The sequence below is a fragment of the Accipiter gentilis genome, chromosome 26, assembly GCF_929443795.1.
Source record: "Accipiter gentilis chromosome 26, bAccGen1.1, whole genome shotgun sequence".
Lineage (NCBI taxonomy): Eukaryota > Metazoa > Chordata > Aves > Accipitriformes > Accipitridae > Astur > Astur gentilis.
Genome location: NC_064905.1, coordinates 1,151,699 through 1,166,534, shown reverse-complemented (window position 1 = coordinate 1,166,534; position 14,836 = coordinate 1,151,699). Strand labels below are relative to the sequence as shown.

At 57.8% G+C, this 14,836-nt stretch overlaps 3 protein-coding genes across 4 annotated transcripts; 1 reads left to right on the top strand and 2 right to left on the bottom strand.

Annotated features, from left to right (window-relative positions):
* Window positions 1-390: 390 nt before the first annotated feature.
* WDR55 (WD repeat domain 55) lies at window positions 391-2,606 on the bottom strand. Of its 2 annotated transcripts, XM_049829842.1 has the most exons (8): window positions 2,553-2,606; window positions 2,339-2,481; window positions 2,110-2,210; window positions 1,945-2,032; window positions 1,577-1,756; window positions 1,364-1,463; window positions 1,093-1,262; window positions 391-927 (listed from the first exon to the last, which is right to left on the bottom strand). In XM_049829842.1, exons 1-8 carry the CDS (start codon window positions 2,568-2,570, stop codon window positions 612-614), a joined length of 1,116 nt encoding a protein of 371 aa, XP_049685799.1. In that variant the 5' UTR covers window positions 2,571-2,606; the 3' UTR covers window positions 391-611. The 2 variants fall into 2 exon arrangements, with proteins under 2 accessions (XP_049685799.1, XP_049685798.1); XM_049829841.1 differs by having other exon boundaries at window positions 391-1,262.
* Window positions 2,607-3,382: 776 nt separating this feature from the next.
* On the bottom strand, window positions 3,383-13,210 carry IK (IK cytokine). The gene is made up of 20 exons (XM_049829424.1): window positions 13,089-13,210; window positions 12,245-12,311; window positions 11,918-12,010; window positions 11,368-11,427; window positions 10,630-10,797; window positions 10,431-10,545; window positions 9,570-9,640; window positions 9,411-9,457; window positions 9,001-9,164; window positions 8,773-8,881; window positions 8,277-8,316; window positions 7,642-7,867; window positions 7,274-7,292; window positions 6,695-6,771; window positions 6,329-6,411; window positions 5,714-5,771; window positions 5,174-5,262; window positions 4,760-4,868; window positions 4,085-4,119; window positions 3,383-3,650 (listed from the first exon to the last, which is right to left on the bottom strand). Exons 1-20 carry the CDS (start codon window positions 13,102-13,104, stop codon window positions 3,623-3,625), a joined length of 1,674 nt encoding a protein of 557 aa, XP_049685381.1. The 5' UTR covers window positions 13,105-13,210; the 3' UTR covers window positions 3,383-3,622.
* Window positions 13,211-13,287: 77 nt separating this feature from the next.
* NDUFA2 (NADH:ubiquinone oxidoreductase subunit A2) lies at window positions 13,288-14,684 on the top strand. Its single transcript, XM_049829429.1, has 3 exons — window positions 13,288-13,417; window positions 13,552-13,658; window positions 14,564-14,684. The coding sequence occupies exons 1-3, from the start codon at window positions 13,317-13,319 to the stop codon at window positions 14,653-14,655; spliced, it is 300 nt and encodes a 99-aa protein (XP_049685386.1). The 5' UTR covers window positions 13,288-13,316; the 3' UTR covers window positions 14,656-14,684.
* Window positions 14,685-14,836: the final 152 nt, after the last annotated feature.

Below are 14,836 nucleotides of genomic sequence, written 5' to 3'. Positions count from 1 at the left end.
GGACCCCCAGCCGTGTCCCCCCCCATATCTCAGAGCCCCCCACACATCCACCAGGGATCCGCAATCATGACTCCCCCCAACCCCTCCACCAGGGACCTTCAGCCAGGTCCCCTCATCCCTGGACCCCCCCCCCCCGCCACATACCAGGGACCCTCAGTCAGGACCTCCCGCCCCCAGTCCCTTTCACCCGGGACTCCCCAGCCAAGTCCTCCCCACCAAGGCCCCCCCCACATACCGGGAGCCCCCCCTCCAGGTCCCTCCTATGTCAGAGACACCCCCCCTCCCACCAGACCCTCAGCCACACCGTCTCCAACTCCCTCCCCAACCCGCGGCTACCCCCGGGCTCCTCCCACGCCAGCCCAACCCCCCCACCCCGACAGCCCCTGTCCCTTTAAGAACTCGCCTGCAGCCCAGCCTGAGCGGCAACCCCGAGAACCAATCAGAACGCCGGCTCCCTCCCTGCCGACGGTGCCAGCAGGGCCCGCCCACGCGGGAGCGACCGGCCAGCGCCACGTCCCGCTCCCGCTGGGCCCACCCAGGGGGCGTAGCCGACCAGAGCTCCGCCCCCGCTGTCAGCGCGGGTCACGCTGCCCGGCCCCGGCCCCGGCCCCTCAGCCGCTGCCGTCGCTGTCGCTCCCTGCCGCCGCCTCCGGCTCGGCCTCGTCCCGCAGATCGGCGAAGAAATCCTCCCCGCTGCCCGCCGCCTTGCCGCTGAGAGCCCGCAGCGGCCCCCCCTTCTTCTTCTTCTTTCGATAGTCGTCCACCACCAGCCCCCCCAGGGCGGAGACGTCCCAGAACTTCACCTTCTGGTCGTGGGCGCAGCTGGCCAGGAGCTGCCCACCCGGGGCCACCGCCAGCTGCTCGATGGGCTCCCCCAGGTGCTGCCCAACACAGCCCAGCACCCGGTTCGGCAGGACGTTCACCGCCCTGGGGACGGGGACGGGCCCCAGTGAGGACCTCGCAGGGAGGCAGGGCCCCAGTCCTCCACAAGCCCTCCTGTGGGCACCAGCGCAGGCTCGGCGTGCCCTCCCTCCCCTTGTTCCTGACCAAGGCTGAGCTCGTCCCACAGCCTCCCCATCCCATGCCCCTGACCTGATGACTCCGTCCAGGGACCCCACGCATACGATGCTGTCTGTGATGGGGACCATGCAGTCAACAGACTCGGCCCTCAGAGCGAAGCGGTCGCTGGCAGCCCCGAAGCCGTCCCAGTTGAAGAGGTAGATAGTGCCTTCGCTGGAGCCACATGCTACTTTCTTCCCCCGCTAAGCAAGATGGAGGACAGTAAGGCAGAGGCAGAAGAAGAAACCCGGGGCGTGGGGAGGGATCCGCAGGGTCCTGCTCTGTGGCAGAGCCCAGCACCGACCTTCAGCAGCACAACAGACGTCAGGTCCCCGTTCTGTGGCTCTGAGAGCAGGTCGAAGCGCCGCCTCTTCACATTGAAGACGCCCAGGGTGCCATCACCGCTGCGGAAGAGGTGTGTTGTGAGCATGGGACACGGTGCAGGGCGCTTCCCCCAGCCCTAAGGGAAGGCCCTACGTGGGCACGGCGGAGCCTGACCCCACGGAGCCCCCAGTACCTGGCGGTCAGCAGGATCTTCCCATTACCATCCACAGCCATGGCACTGATGTACTCCTCCTGCTGACGGGCCTCCAAGATGGCGTCCCCCTTGCGCAGGTCCCACACCTTCAGCGCCCCGCCGTCATCGCCCGTGGCAAAGACGTGGTTATCGATGGGCAGCACGCAGTTGAGGGCCGAGCTGCGGAGACCCCAGCCCCACACCGGCACAGTCACGGCTCACGCCATGGGCCAACAGCTCCCATGGCATCAAAGATGATGCTCCAGCCTCTGCCTGTCGGGCCCAGGGCTGCGTGGCCCCAGCAGGGGAGGGAAGGGGACATTGCCCTGGCAGTCGCTGCCCAGGATGAGCTGCCCATGCAGACCTACCTGTGGGCCTTGGGGAAGCGCGTCTCCAGCCGTCCCTCCTCCACCGTCAGGATGTGGATGGACTTGTCCTTGGACACAGTGAAAAGCTCTGGAGAGCCATGTCAGCACCCCCAGCCGCGGCATTCCCCACTGTGTCCCGGTGCCACCCCACATCCCCGCACTTACTCTGCCCGTCCTGGGAGAAGGCCACATCCCGGCACGACTTGAGGTGATGCCCCGAAGACCAGAGCTGCCGGTTCTCCCCCTCGATGCAGGAGTACGAGTACCTGCCAGCACCGGGTCGGGCTCGCCAGGGCCCGTAGGAGGACGAGGAGCCCCGACGGCCGGTTCCCACCGGTTCCTACACCCGAGACATCCCCCCAAGCCCCGGATGAGCCTCCACGGCCCCACTCACAGGTAGACGTCGCCGTCCACGTCCCCCGCCGCCAGCAAGGGCCGGGCCGGGTGCAGGGCGATGGCGTTGGCCGTCGCCTCGAAGCAAATGTCCTCGGGGGTGTCACGCAGCCGCGGCTCCCTCCCCGCTGGCTCCGAGCACCCCTGGGGGAGAGCGAGGCAGTGGGGCCGGGGCCGGTGGGGGCCGGGGCCGCGCTGCCCCCACGCCTGCTCACCTCCCCCGGCGCCGCCATGGCGGCTGGGCGCAGGCGCTGTGCTCGTTTTGCATAGCACCGCCCCTTCATTTGCATGGGTGTCCCCTCCCCCCGGGGCCGTGCAGTCCTCTAGTGGCGCGCGGCGGTGGCGTCACGAGTGGGCCGGCCAGAGACCCGCGGCGCCTTCATCGCGTCATAACCTCGTCGCGTCTCGCCCTGTCGGCGCCTCCGGCTCCATTTTGCCAGGACTCGGCCCGGCCGCTTCATGTTTTTTTCCTGTTTTTTAGCTGTTCAGCAGCGGGAGCCCCCACGGGCTCCCGAATTTGCACCACCGTGGCCTCCTCCCTCTGCGTCCCAGGGGAGGGGGCGGCCAGACACCTGGCGTCACTTCGGCCCCTTTCAAAGTCTGAGGGTGTCAGGGCACCCCGAGGTCCTGCCCAGGGCCCCAGCCCAGCCAGGGGTTACCAGCAACATCCCCGTCCAGCCTGCTGCTGGTCTGGTTGGAGGCGATCGCCTGACCCAGGCCACACGCAGCCCCACCACTGCCACCCCTCACGCCAGCTTGTGCAGGGGAAGCGGTACGACTCCTCTGCTTCAGGCCCTTCCTCATACTGTGCCCTACACAAAGGTCCCATTTCTTCCCCACACACTGAGGCGCAGGCTGGTCAGCTGGGATTATTTCCCCTAAATAGGCTTATTTGCTATTTTTATCCAGGGCTTGATAGGGGGTGCCTACCCCCCACCACAAAAGGCTCCCACAATAAACATCCTTAGCTAGGGCTCACCCTGTGAGACTCAAAGGGGCCCGGCCCCCCTGCCGATCGCACCTTCTCTCTGCCCATACAAACACGCAAATTTAATGCAGTTTTATTACGGCTACAACAATTACACGTCACAGGCTATACATCAAAACACTGGAGGAGAGAGCCTCAGCACGGCCCCACAGCACACAGCTGGGGAGACACGTGCTGCCCAGCCCAGAGCAGAAAGTGGACGGCTTAGGGGGCAAGGAGAACACACCAGCAATCTCCAGGAAGGCAGCAGCCAGCAGGCCAGGGTTCCAGGAGCTGGAGGAGAAGATACTGGAGACATCAGTACTTGGGACGTTTCACCTCAACCCTGGAAGAGAGAGAGGGGCAAGATAGCGGTGAGGATGCAGGGCAGACAGCTCTGTCACTCTCCCATCCAGAGCTCAGCACTGAGGTCCACAGTTTCACCCCACAGAACAGTGGGCAGCAGGCCCAACAGCTCCACAGGGCACCCAGCTGGATGGGGCAGAACTGTCTGGTCAAGGAAGAGCCCCAACAGGGCACCAGGGGCTGCTCAGCACCCATCCATGGCCCAGGGGAGAGATGCCCTGCAGGCTCTGCTGAGCTGAGCAGGGCAGGAGCACCCCGAAGGAACCAAATGTTCTCCACTCCCCTTCAAGCCCCACTGCCAAAAGCTAGCAGGGAGGTCTCTGCCCCCTGCAGTCCCTGGGTGAGGTGGCAGGAGACAGCCAGGCCCCAGCACTGCCCTGCAGCTGAGCCAAGAGCAGAGACAATTTTACTAACCCATCAGCCTCCAACTTCTTCCTCTTCTCAATGATCTGCAAAGAAAGCACAAAGTCCCGTTACCCTCAGGGTAGCTGGCTGCCCACAGCCACAGCAGAGGGGTTGTAGAGTGCAAGATACTCCCAGGGAGAGCTGTAGCTAGGCCAGAGCAAGCTGAGTTGACAAGCTGCCCAAAGTCTGGAGAAGCTTGGCCTGTTCCCCCTTTGCTCCATTTTGGCCACCAAAGACCCTTTGTTCTCACCTGCCCCTAGCCCCTCCCGTACTGTTGGGGTGCTCATAGCCAGCTCACCCTGCCAGGATAACCCCCAGCTCTGCCAGTTAGAAAACAGGGAGCCGCGAAATATGCCTTGTCCCCTCCAAGCCCCTTTGGATGGCTCTGACCTGCTGGTTTTGGACACATTCATCTGCTGCAGAGCCTACAGCAAAAAGCCCCCGACTGGAACTGCTCCCAGGGCAACAGCTCTGAATGCAGCTCCAGATGCCTCTGCAGTCCTGAAGCCTCAAGTATTTGGCTGATGCTCTCACAAGGAGCAAATCCAGCTTTGAGAGCCAGCCCACGGGCTGGACTGAAGAGCCATGACTAGGACAGCAAGGGCAGGACTAGGTGGGAGCTCTCCTGGGCTGTGCTGGCAGCTCACAGCCCAAACACATGATAGCCCAGCACTGGGCACTCACTGCACTGATCTTCTTCCACTGCCGGTCCAGCTCTGCCTTGTCATTTGTCTCCTTGAAGCGACGGGTTTTGCGTCCCTCAGACATCTTGATCCCATACTGAAAGGCTGCCCTGGGGAAAGAGCAAGACAAGAGCTCAGCGCTCGCAGGGGATCCACAGCCTGCCGGTGGAATGGACACATCTGTCCCAGCCATGAGCCCATACTCCAGAGCTGGCTTGAGCCTCTGAAAGCAGCGGCTGTGCAGGAGTCCTCAAGAGTGATACTAAGAGCAAAGACAAGCCACCAGGCCCAGGATCCAGATTCCCTCACTAGGGAACCCCCTTATTGCTTTAAGCTCCCCCAGCACCCAGGTTTGGCCAGGATGGCCACCTGCATCCAGAATCCTTGCTCAACCCTTCTCAAGTGCTGCACTCACTTGGGCAGAGCCTCTTTGTTGTTCATGTATTCGCTGTACTCCTCCTGGGTATCAAAGTCCCAGCGGCCCAGAGGTCCTTTCTTGTTACCCTGCAGTGAAAGAACGACTGAGAGCAGCTCCTTAGTCAACGCTGACCAGGGCTTCTCATGCAGCCCCACATGCCCAGGCAAGATCTCAATCGCCCACTGGCCCCAGTTCAATGGGCTTGTACACCCAGTCTGGCCTTGGCTCCACAATCCCCCCGGCCGCCCCGAGAAGCCCCACACAGGAGATTCCATGGAAGAGGGAGTCAAGATGGACTAGCACACCTCCCCAACATCTCCTGGTCGAGTGCCAGAATGTCACACATTTGCTGCCTGGGACAGCAGATCCCACCCAGACGCAGGCACACAGCAGATCAGCAAAACCCAGAACACATTCAACACCCAGCTCCAAGGCACTCAGTGCCTCTGCACAAGCCTGTTTCCCTCTAGTGGGATCCTCTCAGTCTGCACTGATGCCTAGTTCACTGGCTGGTCCTAAAAGCTGGTGACGGTGTACCTGATCCATTTTGCTGTAGTCCACCTCTTCATCGCTGTCCACAGCCATATCATCCATTCTGTAAAGAAAAGCAAAGCAAGGAAAAGGTTCGGAGTGGGTCCATGGGACATGGATCAGAGCCAGGCTGAGAGCCATCTCTCATGGCCTCAGACTGAACACACTCAGTTCCTGGACCAGAGAGAAGTTCCTCCAACTGCAAGCCCTGCAGGTGAGCTGCACCACAAGGGCATCCAAGATTGCAAATGTTCCTAACATGACTCTGCAGCCTGAAAGCTGTTCCTCTTCTGCCAAGGGACTGCTTTATGGCCAGAGCTCAATGAGCACATGAATTACCAGTGAACCCGGCAGACTCCCAGCCACCTCGGCCTCTCCCTGGCACTGAGGGGCAGCAGACTCCAGGTAGCCATTTATAGCAGAGACCAGCTAAGAAAAGGCCAGGTCTACCAGAACCAAGGACTTGGGGAGCATTTTAACAGTAGGTTGCAACCCCAGACAAAGCCAGCCCTGCTCCTCCCAACAAGCAGTGGAGCTGATGTTCAAGTTCTTGCTGCCAGAGAACAAAAGCTCCCTCAGCACACCCTGCTCCCATCCCTCAGCTTCTTGCTGCTTCCTTACGTAGCAGGGTAGCACTCGGCGTAGCTGTTCGACATGCCAAAGAAGTCCCCCAGCTGCTTCTTGTCTTCTGGCTTCTTCAATGTGACAACAGTCAAGGAAAGCACCACCACGTAGCCTTACAGCTAAGGGCTGAGCACAGCCAGCCAAAGAGCCATCTCCGAATGGAAGTCACAACCGAATTGGAGTCTGCAGAACTTTTATTTGGTGTACAAGCAGCAGTGTTTGGGTGGCATTGCTCTGCTACAGGAGGAAAAGCCCTCCCAAGTAAGGAAGAACAGCTGCACAGCCATGCTCAGGCAAGGCCTGCCTGCAAGAGAAGCCCAGCCCCACAGCTGGCCAGGCTGGCACAGACAGTAAAGGATATGTCTCTGCTCCTTCCCAGCCAGCGGCTCCAGCAAACTTCTCGTTGATGGACTTGATGAGCTCCTTGGCTGACCCGGGTCCTGGGGTACAGAGAGCAGCAGGCTGAGCTTGGGGGAGGAACAGCTCACTGCAATACACATGGGGCTGGGCAGAGCCCCCTTCTGCATGACCAATTCACTGGGACAGGGTAACAGGCAGAAGGACAGGCTGCATATGAGGTAGAAGAGGAGGAGCCAGGAGAACACCAAGCAGCAGCAAACCAATTTGAGTATAGACAGGGGTGGGTTGATCCTAGGAGACCCTGAATCCTCCTCAGCTTACAGCCAGCATAAGGACAGTTGAGCAGGTCTGCTGCCAGGGAAGGATCTGCACACACACTCAACCCAGGCTGGCATGCAGCAGCCTGTAGGCACAAGACCACCCCAAAACCCTCACAGCAGGCAATTCCCTCTGTCATAGCAGTCTCTGGGAGAACAGGGAGCTCACACAGGCCAGCGAGCCAAGCAGTTCTGACATCTGCAACCCCATACATCTGAGCAAGACCGTCCAGCCTCATTCAAATGTCCACACCACTTGACTCACCTTTGTCAATGTCGGTGGGCTGCAAAGAAGAGGGAGAGATACCATGTCACCCAGGAAGGCTGAAAGCAGGCAACTGACAGTACTGCAAGACTTGCAGCTCCACCTTAAGACTCTTCGTGGCAAGCACACAGCTAAACCATAAAAGCTACTAGCTCATGCTAGTCCTGCCTTACTTGCTAAAGGAGAGATCAAGCACCCAGCCACCCACCAGCCCCTAGCTGGAGAGACAGAGCTCAGCAACTGACATGTGGGGGAACACGACCAGAGACACCCAAAGCCACTGGGGTGACCCCACCAACCCCACAGCTGCACTCCCCAAGGGGCAGAGACCAGGTAGGACAGTCCAGGCTTCACGAGCAGCGGCTCACCTCATCATCAGCCTTGGGCTTCTCAAAGTAGCTGTGCCTCTTCTTTTCCTCCTCCCGCTCACGGTCACGCTCCCTGTCCCTCTCACGCTCTCGGTCCCTGTCACGCTCCCGGTCCCTGTCACGCTCCCGGTCCCTGTCACGCTCCCTCTCACGGTACCTCTCCCGCTCCTTCTCCCGTGGCATCTTTGCAGTGGAAGGCACATAATCCCCAATGTCTTCAAAGATGCTAGAAGTGGAAAAGAACCTGCAGTTACAGGTGCTGCAATAGAAGAGGCTACAACCACCTCCCTTTGAACTGGAACCTAATAAAGGAGCACACAGCACCAACACTGAGAGCTAAGGACGCCCACTAGAACTGGCCTCTACATCTGTCAGAGGTATTGCTGCATTTCTGCTCTATTCTGTGACTGGACCTGCTTCTTGTAGTCCAGGACAACAGAGAGCCCTTGCCTGCCTCAAGCCTGAAATCAAAAAACAGAGCTTGCCTCCAGCCTTGTCCTACAAACTGCAGGTCCAAAAAGGCACCTCGCTGCAGAAGCACTAACCCCAGCCCTCTCCAAATGTGGTGGGCCCAAAAGACATTCCTCAAGGCAGAGAGCTGTGACCCCACAACCTGTGGGCAGGGAGGCACTTACTTCATATCAGCTTCAGGGGGCTTCTTCTCATCCAGCTTCCCTGCAAGGACACAACAACAGTGAGAGGCACATCAACCACTCCACCACCTGCACCGCTTCCCTGTCCCAAATCTGGTTTCCAAGCCCCAAGAGTGGCAGGCCTGGAGGATGTCCTGACTTCCTCTTCAGTTACCACATCATATCTAGCCCCCTCAGGAAACCATTTTGTCCCTCCCTAACAGGGGACATTTCCCCAAGGAACTGGGCCTTAACCAGGAAGAGCAGAGCAGCACAAGGCCCCTTCATAACTGTAATTTCTCAGCAGCTAGTCCCCTGTGGTCCTGCCACAGAACAGCCTGCCTTCAGGACGCAGTGGTCAGGGAGCTGTAGGAAATCGCTGGCCTCTAAGTCTACTGCCTCATTGCACAGGGGAATGCAGCAAATCAGAACACATCTCATTCTCTCGGTATATGCTTCAAGCATTAACTCCTACTACTTGGTTCCCTTCAGCTCCTACCTTTGTCTTTCTTCTTGAGCTTCTTGTTGCGGGTCCCTTGTCTGAGATAGGAGAGAATCTGCGTCAGTTTGCTGATGACAATGTCATTGGTGGTCAGCGTGGTCTGTGCCTGAAAGAGAAATCCTCAAGGAAGCATACAACTCCTTTGACAGGGAACCCCTCCTGGCAAGACCTGCTCTGGCCAATTTAGACCAATGCAGTCAAGCAACCTGGACACTAGCTGCGTACCTCCATGGTGGGGCAGTCAGCCTTGCTCCGGATCAGAGTGGTTGGGATATCAGTATCGGCATATTCATCATCCAGATCTACCACATAGGCCATCCTCCCTGGCAGGAACAGCTCATTCCGCTCATAGGCCTTGTTCTTGAACAGAATGCGGTATATGTTGCGACCTGGAGGGGAAGGAAACGCGTGGGAGAGCTACTCTTACGAGAGCAATGAACAAACCCATAGTGAAGCATATTTAAGTTATCAGAATCACCTCCTAAGAGACACGCTTCCTCCAGCCCTCAGGTTCAGGATGCCTATACCTCAGACTCTCCCTCTCCAATGACTAAAGGTCCATTCACCCTCCAGGATTTCTCCCACATTCATGGCACAACACAAGGTGGGAAACAGCCACATCCACACAGTCTTACCCAGCCGGGTCTTAAACTCAATTTTATTCTCAGGATCTTCATCTTTCCTGAACAGAAACAGAAAAGAAACAGAAGCATTATGCTAAGTGTAAGCCTCCTCTGCATCCTCCTCTCTGTGAGGCAGCTGCACTCAGGAATGCAAAATCCTCAATCACTCACTTAGTTTCTTTCTGGGGCTTCTCCATCATTTCCTCCTCTTCCTTCTCCTTGCTGGCAATCTCAGCTCGTACCTGGCCACAGAGTAAATCCAAGCATTACAAATCCATGCCACTGCTGCCTATCAGAACCAGTAAGCCCACTTCCACTAGCTCCCTGTCCTGGTTTCAGCTAGGATGGAGTTAACTGTCTTCCTAGTAGCTGGTACAGTGCTATCTTTTTGAGTTAGGTATGAGAAGAATGTTGATAACACTGATGTCTTCTGTTGTTGCTGAGTAGTGTTTATACTAAGGCAACGATTTTTCAGCTTCTCATGCCCAGCCAACAAGAAGGCTGGAGGGGCACAAGAAGCTGGGAGGGAACACAGCCAGGGCAGCTGACCCAAAGTGGCCAACGGGGTATTCCATACCACGTGATGTCACGTCTAGTATATAAACTGGGGGAAGTGGGGATGGACGGGATCACCGCTCGGGGACTAACTGGGCGTCAGTAAGCAGGTGGTGAGCAATTCCATTGTGCATAACTTGTGTGTTCCAATCCTTTTATTATTACTATTGTCATTTTATTAGTGTTATCATTATTAGCTGCTTCTTTTCTATTAAACTGTTCTTATCTCAACCCAGGAGTTTTTCTTCTTTTCCTTATTCTCTCCCCCATCCCACTGCCGGGGGGAGTGAGTGAGCAGCTGCGTGGTGCTTAGTTGCTCTCTGGGGTTAAACCATGACACTCCCCAATCCTTCATAAATCTTTCCCAGACTGACAAGATTGAAGCACCCATAAGTGGCAGCTGCTAACCTCTGTTCACCCCCTCCACTTTTGGGAGTGGACAGGGTAGAAGAGCAGCATAGTGATATCTGTGCTCACCTTCTGCAAGAGAGCAAAGTCCAGACCCTTCACCAAGTGAGTGTGCTCCATGTCACCACCCAAGAACTTGGACTCCTGGATCAACTGTCTCCTCTTCTCCGCAGCGGATTTATCCCTGTGCAACAAAAATGGAGGCAGTTATGAGAAAGCCCCTCTGGAGCAGACTGGCTAGACAAGGCCATGCTGCGGGTTCACATACGCCTCTGCTGTCGGCCCCACAGCCCTGTAGTTGGCAGTTGTGCTGATCAGCTCTGTTTCCTCATAGTCCTTGTTCACACCATCTCTCCTCTCCTTGGCTCGATCCCTGTACTTCTCGGCCAACTCCCTCTCACGCTCTATCTCCTGCTGACGCAGCTTTGCATAATAGCTGGGGTTGGAAAAACAGCTCAGTGTTAAGAGTGACACATTCACACTTTTGATGCACCCATCAAGTAACAGCCCCAAAGGCCCCGCACATGCCTGTTCTGCTCCCAAACCCTTCCCCAAAAACATACTAAAGCACCATAGGACACAACGTGCCTGGAGGACACCAGGCAAGATGAAACTGCTCTACTGAGGCTAACTAAAGAGGAGCTCAGTCTTCCCGTCCAAAGGGAAGAGGACAAGTGCAGTCCTACTGCACAGACATGCCCCAAAAGACACAGTCATCAGTCCAGGTGTCCCACCACTGCCCTGCTCTGCCAGACACCTGCAAAGCCTCTCCCACTTCTTCTGGAGGTGAAGCTTCACCCCCATCCTGCTGCCACCCTCCCACATCTGTTCCCACAAGCAGTGACAGTTACTCAGTCTGAGCTCTTCTCACTCTGCTTGGCTCTGAAGCCCCAAAATAATCCAGGCTACTCAGGGTTCTCAGGTAGCCCAAGAGCTCAGAAGCTGCTTCCAAGGGAGGGACGTGATGTACAAAGACAAGTCCTGATGCATTGCTTTCCCCGTTTACCTTTTCTTCTTCCTCCTGCGAGCAGCTGGGTCTTCATCTTCGTTGTACTCCCGGGGCATCCTGGAAAAGGGCGAGAAACCACACTTACAGTCTGCAGAGCCATACAAACACAGGCAGCTAGGCAGAACAGTCCCGCAGACAGAACAGTCCCGCAGACACAGCAGGGCACCAAGATGCTCAAAGATGGGAACAGTACAGTCCCATTTCTCCCTAATTCCACTATGTCAGCAGGGAGACAAGGGGAAAGCACCGATTTTCACAGAAAAACCTAAATCTCCCTCTTACACAAAGCATCTTAACAGGCATGCAAGACTCGCTCTGTTATTCACAGCAGTCCAGACCCACCTGTTTCTCCACTTAACACACACACGTACAGCTTGCATGGACCAAGTACAAAGCAAGGCTGAGGTCTGCTCCTCGGGCCCTGTCTGCACACTCATTAGCAAAAGCCCCTTTAGATACCCCACTGCAAAGTCAGGCAGGAATGGAGCCCCAGAGGGAAAGTGGACATACTGTATCCCACAGTCCTGTGAAAGAGAGTCTTACTCACTCATGGTGGCGAGATTTGGATGGTGGCGCAGATGTTGGCGCAGCCCGCGGGGTCATGAGAAGCTTTCTGAAGTCTTCATTGGTCAGCTTAGACCTGCAAGGAAGAGAGGAAACAGAAACTGTCATCCCCCAATAGGCTTCGGCAGCCTGACTGCTTCTGAAGAGGCAGAGGGTTTACCAACACGTCCTGTGCAATGGAGTCGGATACCGGGTCCCCGTGGATGGAGCCCAAAGGCTGCACTGCACCAGTCACTCCCAGCCGCTATAAGGGGTAATCAGCCTTGGGTCCCATAGCCCCAGCCCAGTCCCATCCCACTGTCATACTCACTGGTGGAAGGAGTGCGAGTCGTCCACATCGTGGCCATCAGGGGCCAGGGGATTGGAGAACGGTTCATCTGGGGAACAGGAGGAAAGACAGCGCTCAGAGTCTGCCTGCATGGCTTCAACCCCCGCCAGCCTCCACACTCCTCCCAGTTTAGTCCCGGCTCAGGAACAGGGAAGGGAGCAGCAGTCACCCACCACCCCGGTCCTTTGCCAAGCCCAGTCCACTGACACCTGGGGGTGGCCTCACCAGGGCACATGGGACAAAAGGGTCTTGGTGTCACTGCCCACCACGGGACCCTGCTGCCCTCCCAACCCGAGTGACTCCTCACCCTCCCGGTGGCTGTTCCCGTGCCTCCCCGGGGGTCTCCCGTCCCCCCCCACCCCGCGACTGCCCTTGCATCCCTCCACCCCCAGAAATGTCCTACTGCCCCATCCCGAGCGTACCGCAGTGTAAATGCCCCGCGCAGGCGTTTACCCCCAAACACACCTCCAGTTTATCCCCGAGTCCCCCCCTCCCAAGCATCTCCTCACCCCCTGAGCTGCCCCAGAGCCCCATTCCGGGAGCTCCCCTCCCTCCAACTCCTAAAGCCGTCACCGTACCCCCTCGCCTAGCAGGGCTGTTCCTCTCACCAGGCTGGACGTGTACCCGGCCCCCCCCCCCCCCGAGGGGTTCCCCCCACTCCCCCGCCGCAGCCTGGTGCCCCAGGCCCAGGGTGGGCCTACACCGCCCCCCCCCCCGTGCCGCTCCCCCCACCGTGCCGGCCCCCCCCCCCCCCCCAAGGTCGGACCCCCGGCCCCTGAGGTGTCCCGGAGCACCGCGGTGTGCCCTATCCCCCCGCCCCACTCACTGTCACGTTCCGGCATCGCTCCCCGCTCAGCAGCCCGACACCACAACCCCTCCGCACCGCCGCTCCCTTTCCCAGTACCCTCCGCGGCCGGCCGGCCCGCCCCCCCGTCCGCATTGGCCGGCCGCTGGCCGGCGGGCACTGCGATTGGCGGGCGCCGCGATTGACGGGCGCCGCGATTGGCGGGCGTCGAAGTCGCGTCCCCGTGTTGTTGTCAGGTTTAGAGAGAAGATGGCGGCGGTTGTGAGGGGCATCGGGGGTGGGCTGGGTCGCAGCCTGCGGGAGCTTCGCATCCATCTGTGCCAGAGTTCCCCGGGCAGCCGCGGCGTCAGGTGAGTCGGGGCCGGGCGGCTGCTCCGCGGGCGGACCCGGTGAGTGGGGAGCGTGAGGTACCGGCCTGCTCTCAGCTTACCTGGTCCCAGCGGACTCAGCCGTGGGGATCCATCGTTCCCCCTTCCCTCCCCAGAGACTTCGTCGAGCAGCACTATGTAACCCTGAAGAAGGCAAATCCCGACTTCCCCATCCTGATCCGCGAGTGCTCCGGTGTCCAGCCCAAGCTCTGGGCTCGGTACGGTAAGTGGGGGCTGCTCGCCGGGAAGCACTGCCGCGTCTGCAGCGAGTGGTGGGGGGGGGGGTCGGCAGTTACAGTAAGGGACATTGGGGGGAGGGAGCAGCTGTCTGCGAGGCAAGGTGGGGACTGACTTCAGAGAAGTGTGTTACGGCTGTGTGACCTGGTGGGAGGTAAAAAAGGGACCTGTGGCTCAGAAGGTGGTTTGCCAGCTTGTGGCTGCCATTTCCCACCCTGGTAGGATTCCTATACAGAAAAATGTTTCTGTTTTTAATTTGTTTTCCCTGCATTCTCAGTGAAATGCCAAGGAGGGAGCAGAAAAGCTCCTTTGTAAAGGCTTTGTTTTGTTCCTAAAGCCATCTGGGCTGGACAAAAATAGCTTAGAAACTTTCAGAGATGCAATGACTCTTTATGCACAAGTTTCCCAGTGCAAGTGCACAGGCCAGTAGAGCCTGCTGGTATAGTGCCTGTCTCTTGTGTGTATGTGACTTGCTGGGAAATATACCGCTGGGTAGGACCTGCTGTAGGAACAAGTTTTTCAGCATGATTTTACCGAAGTGTTGGTGAGCATTTTGATGTGACCGGGCTGAAAGCCATCAGGTTGGTTTGGGATGTGGTGGTGGCCTCTGCCCAGCTGCTGTGCAGCAAAAGTTAACAAAAAGAGGCAAGGAAATGTGTTGGGCTGCACTGGCTTCTCTCCAATGGAAAGGCTGAGAAAGAGAAAGTGGAAACAATAACTTGGGCACAGGGAGGCACTCTGGGGAGTGGTGGGTGCGAAAGGGTGGTGATAGGAACCTGGGCTGTGACACCAGTGGCGCTTGGGAAACCTAAACCAGGGCTTTGGGTTGCTTTTGTTCCAGAAAAGGACCAAGGCACCTGCCCCCTCTCTCACCCTCTGTCTTTCCCGCAGAGTTTGGCAAGGAGAAGAGCGTGCCGCTGAACAACCTTACCGTGGACGAAGTGGCCAAGGTCTTGGAGAACATTGTGAAAAGCAAGATGTGAAGACAGACAGTAAATATGTGTGCGCTGGAGACTTGACTGATGATCTTTAATGTAAAACATGTATCTTTTAACTTATCAATCATATAAATGCAACATGCTTACCCTGAGCTTTGCATGTTGGGTTTAAAGCCAAAAGGAGATGCTGGAGGGAACAGCCAATTCAGGAGGGTTTATGCACCAC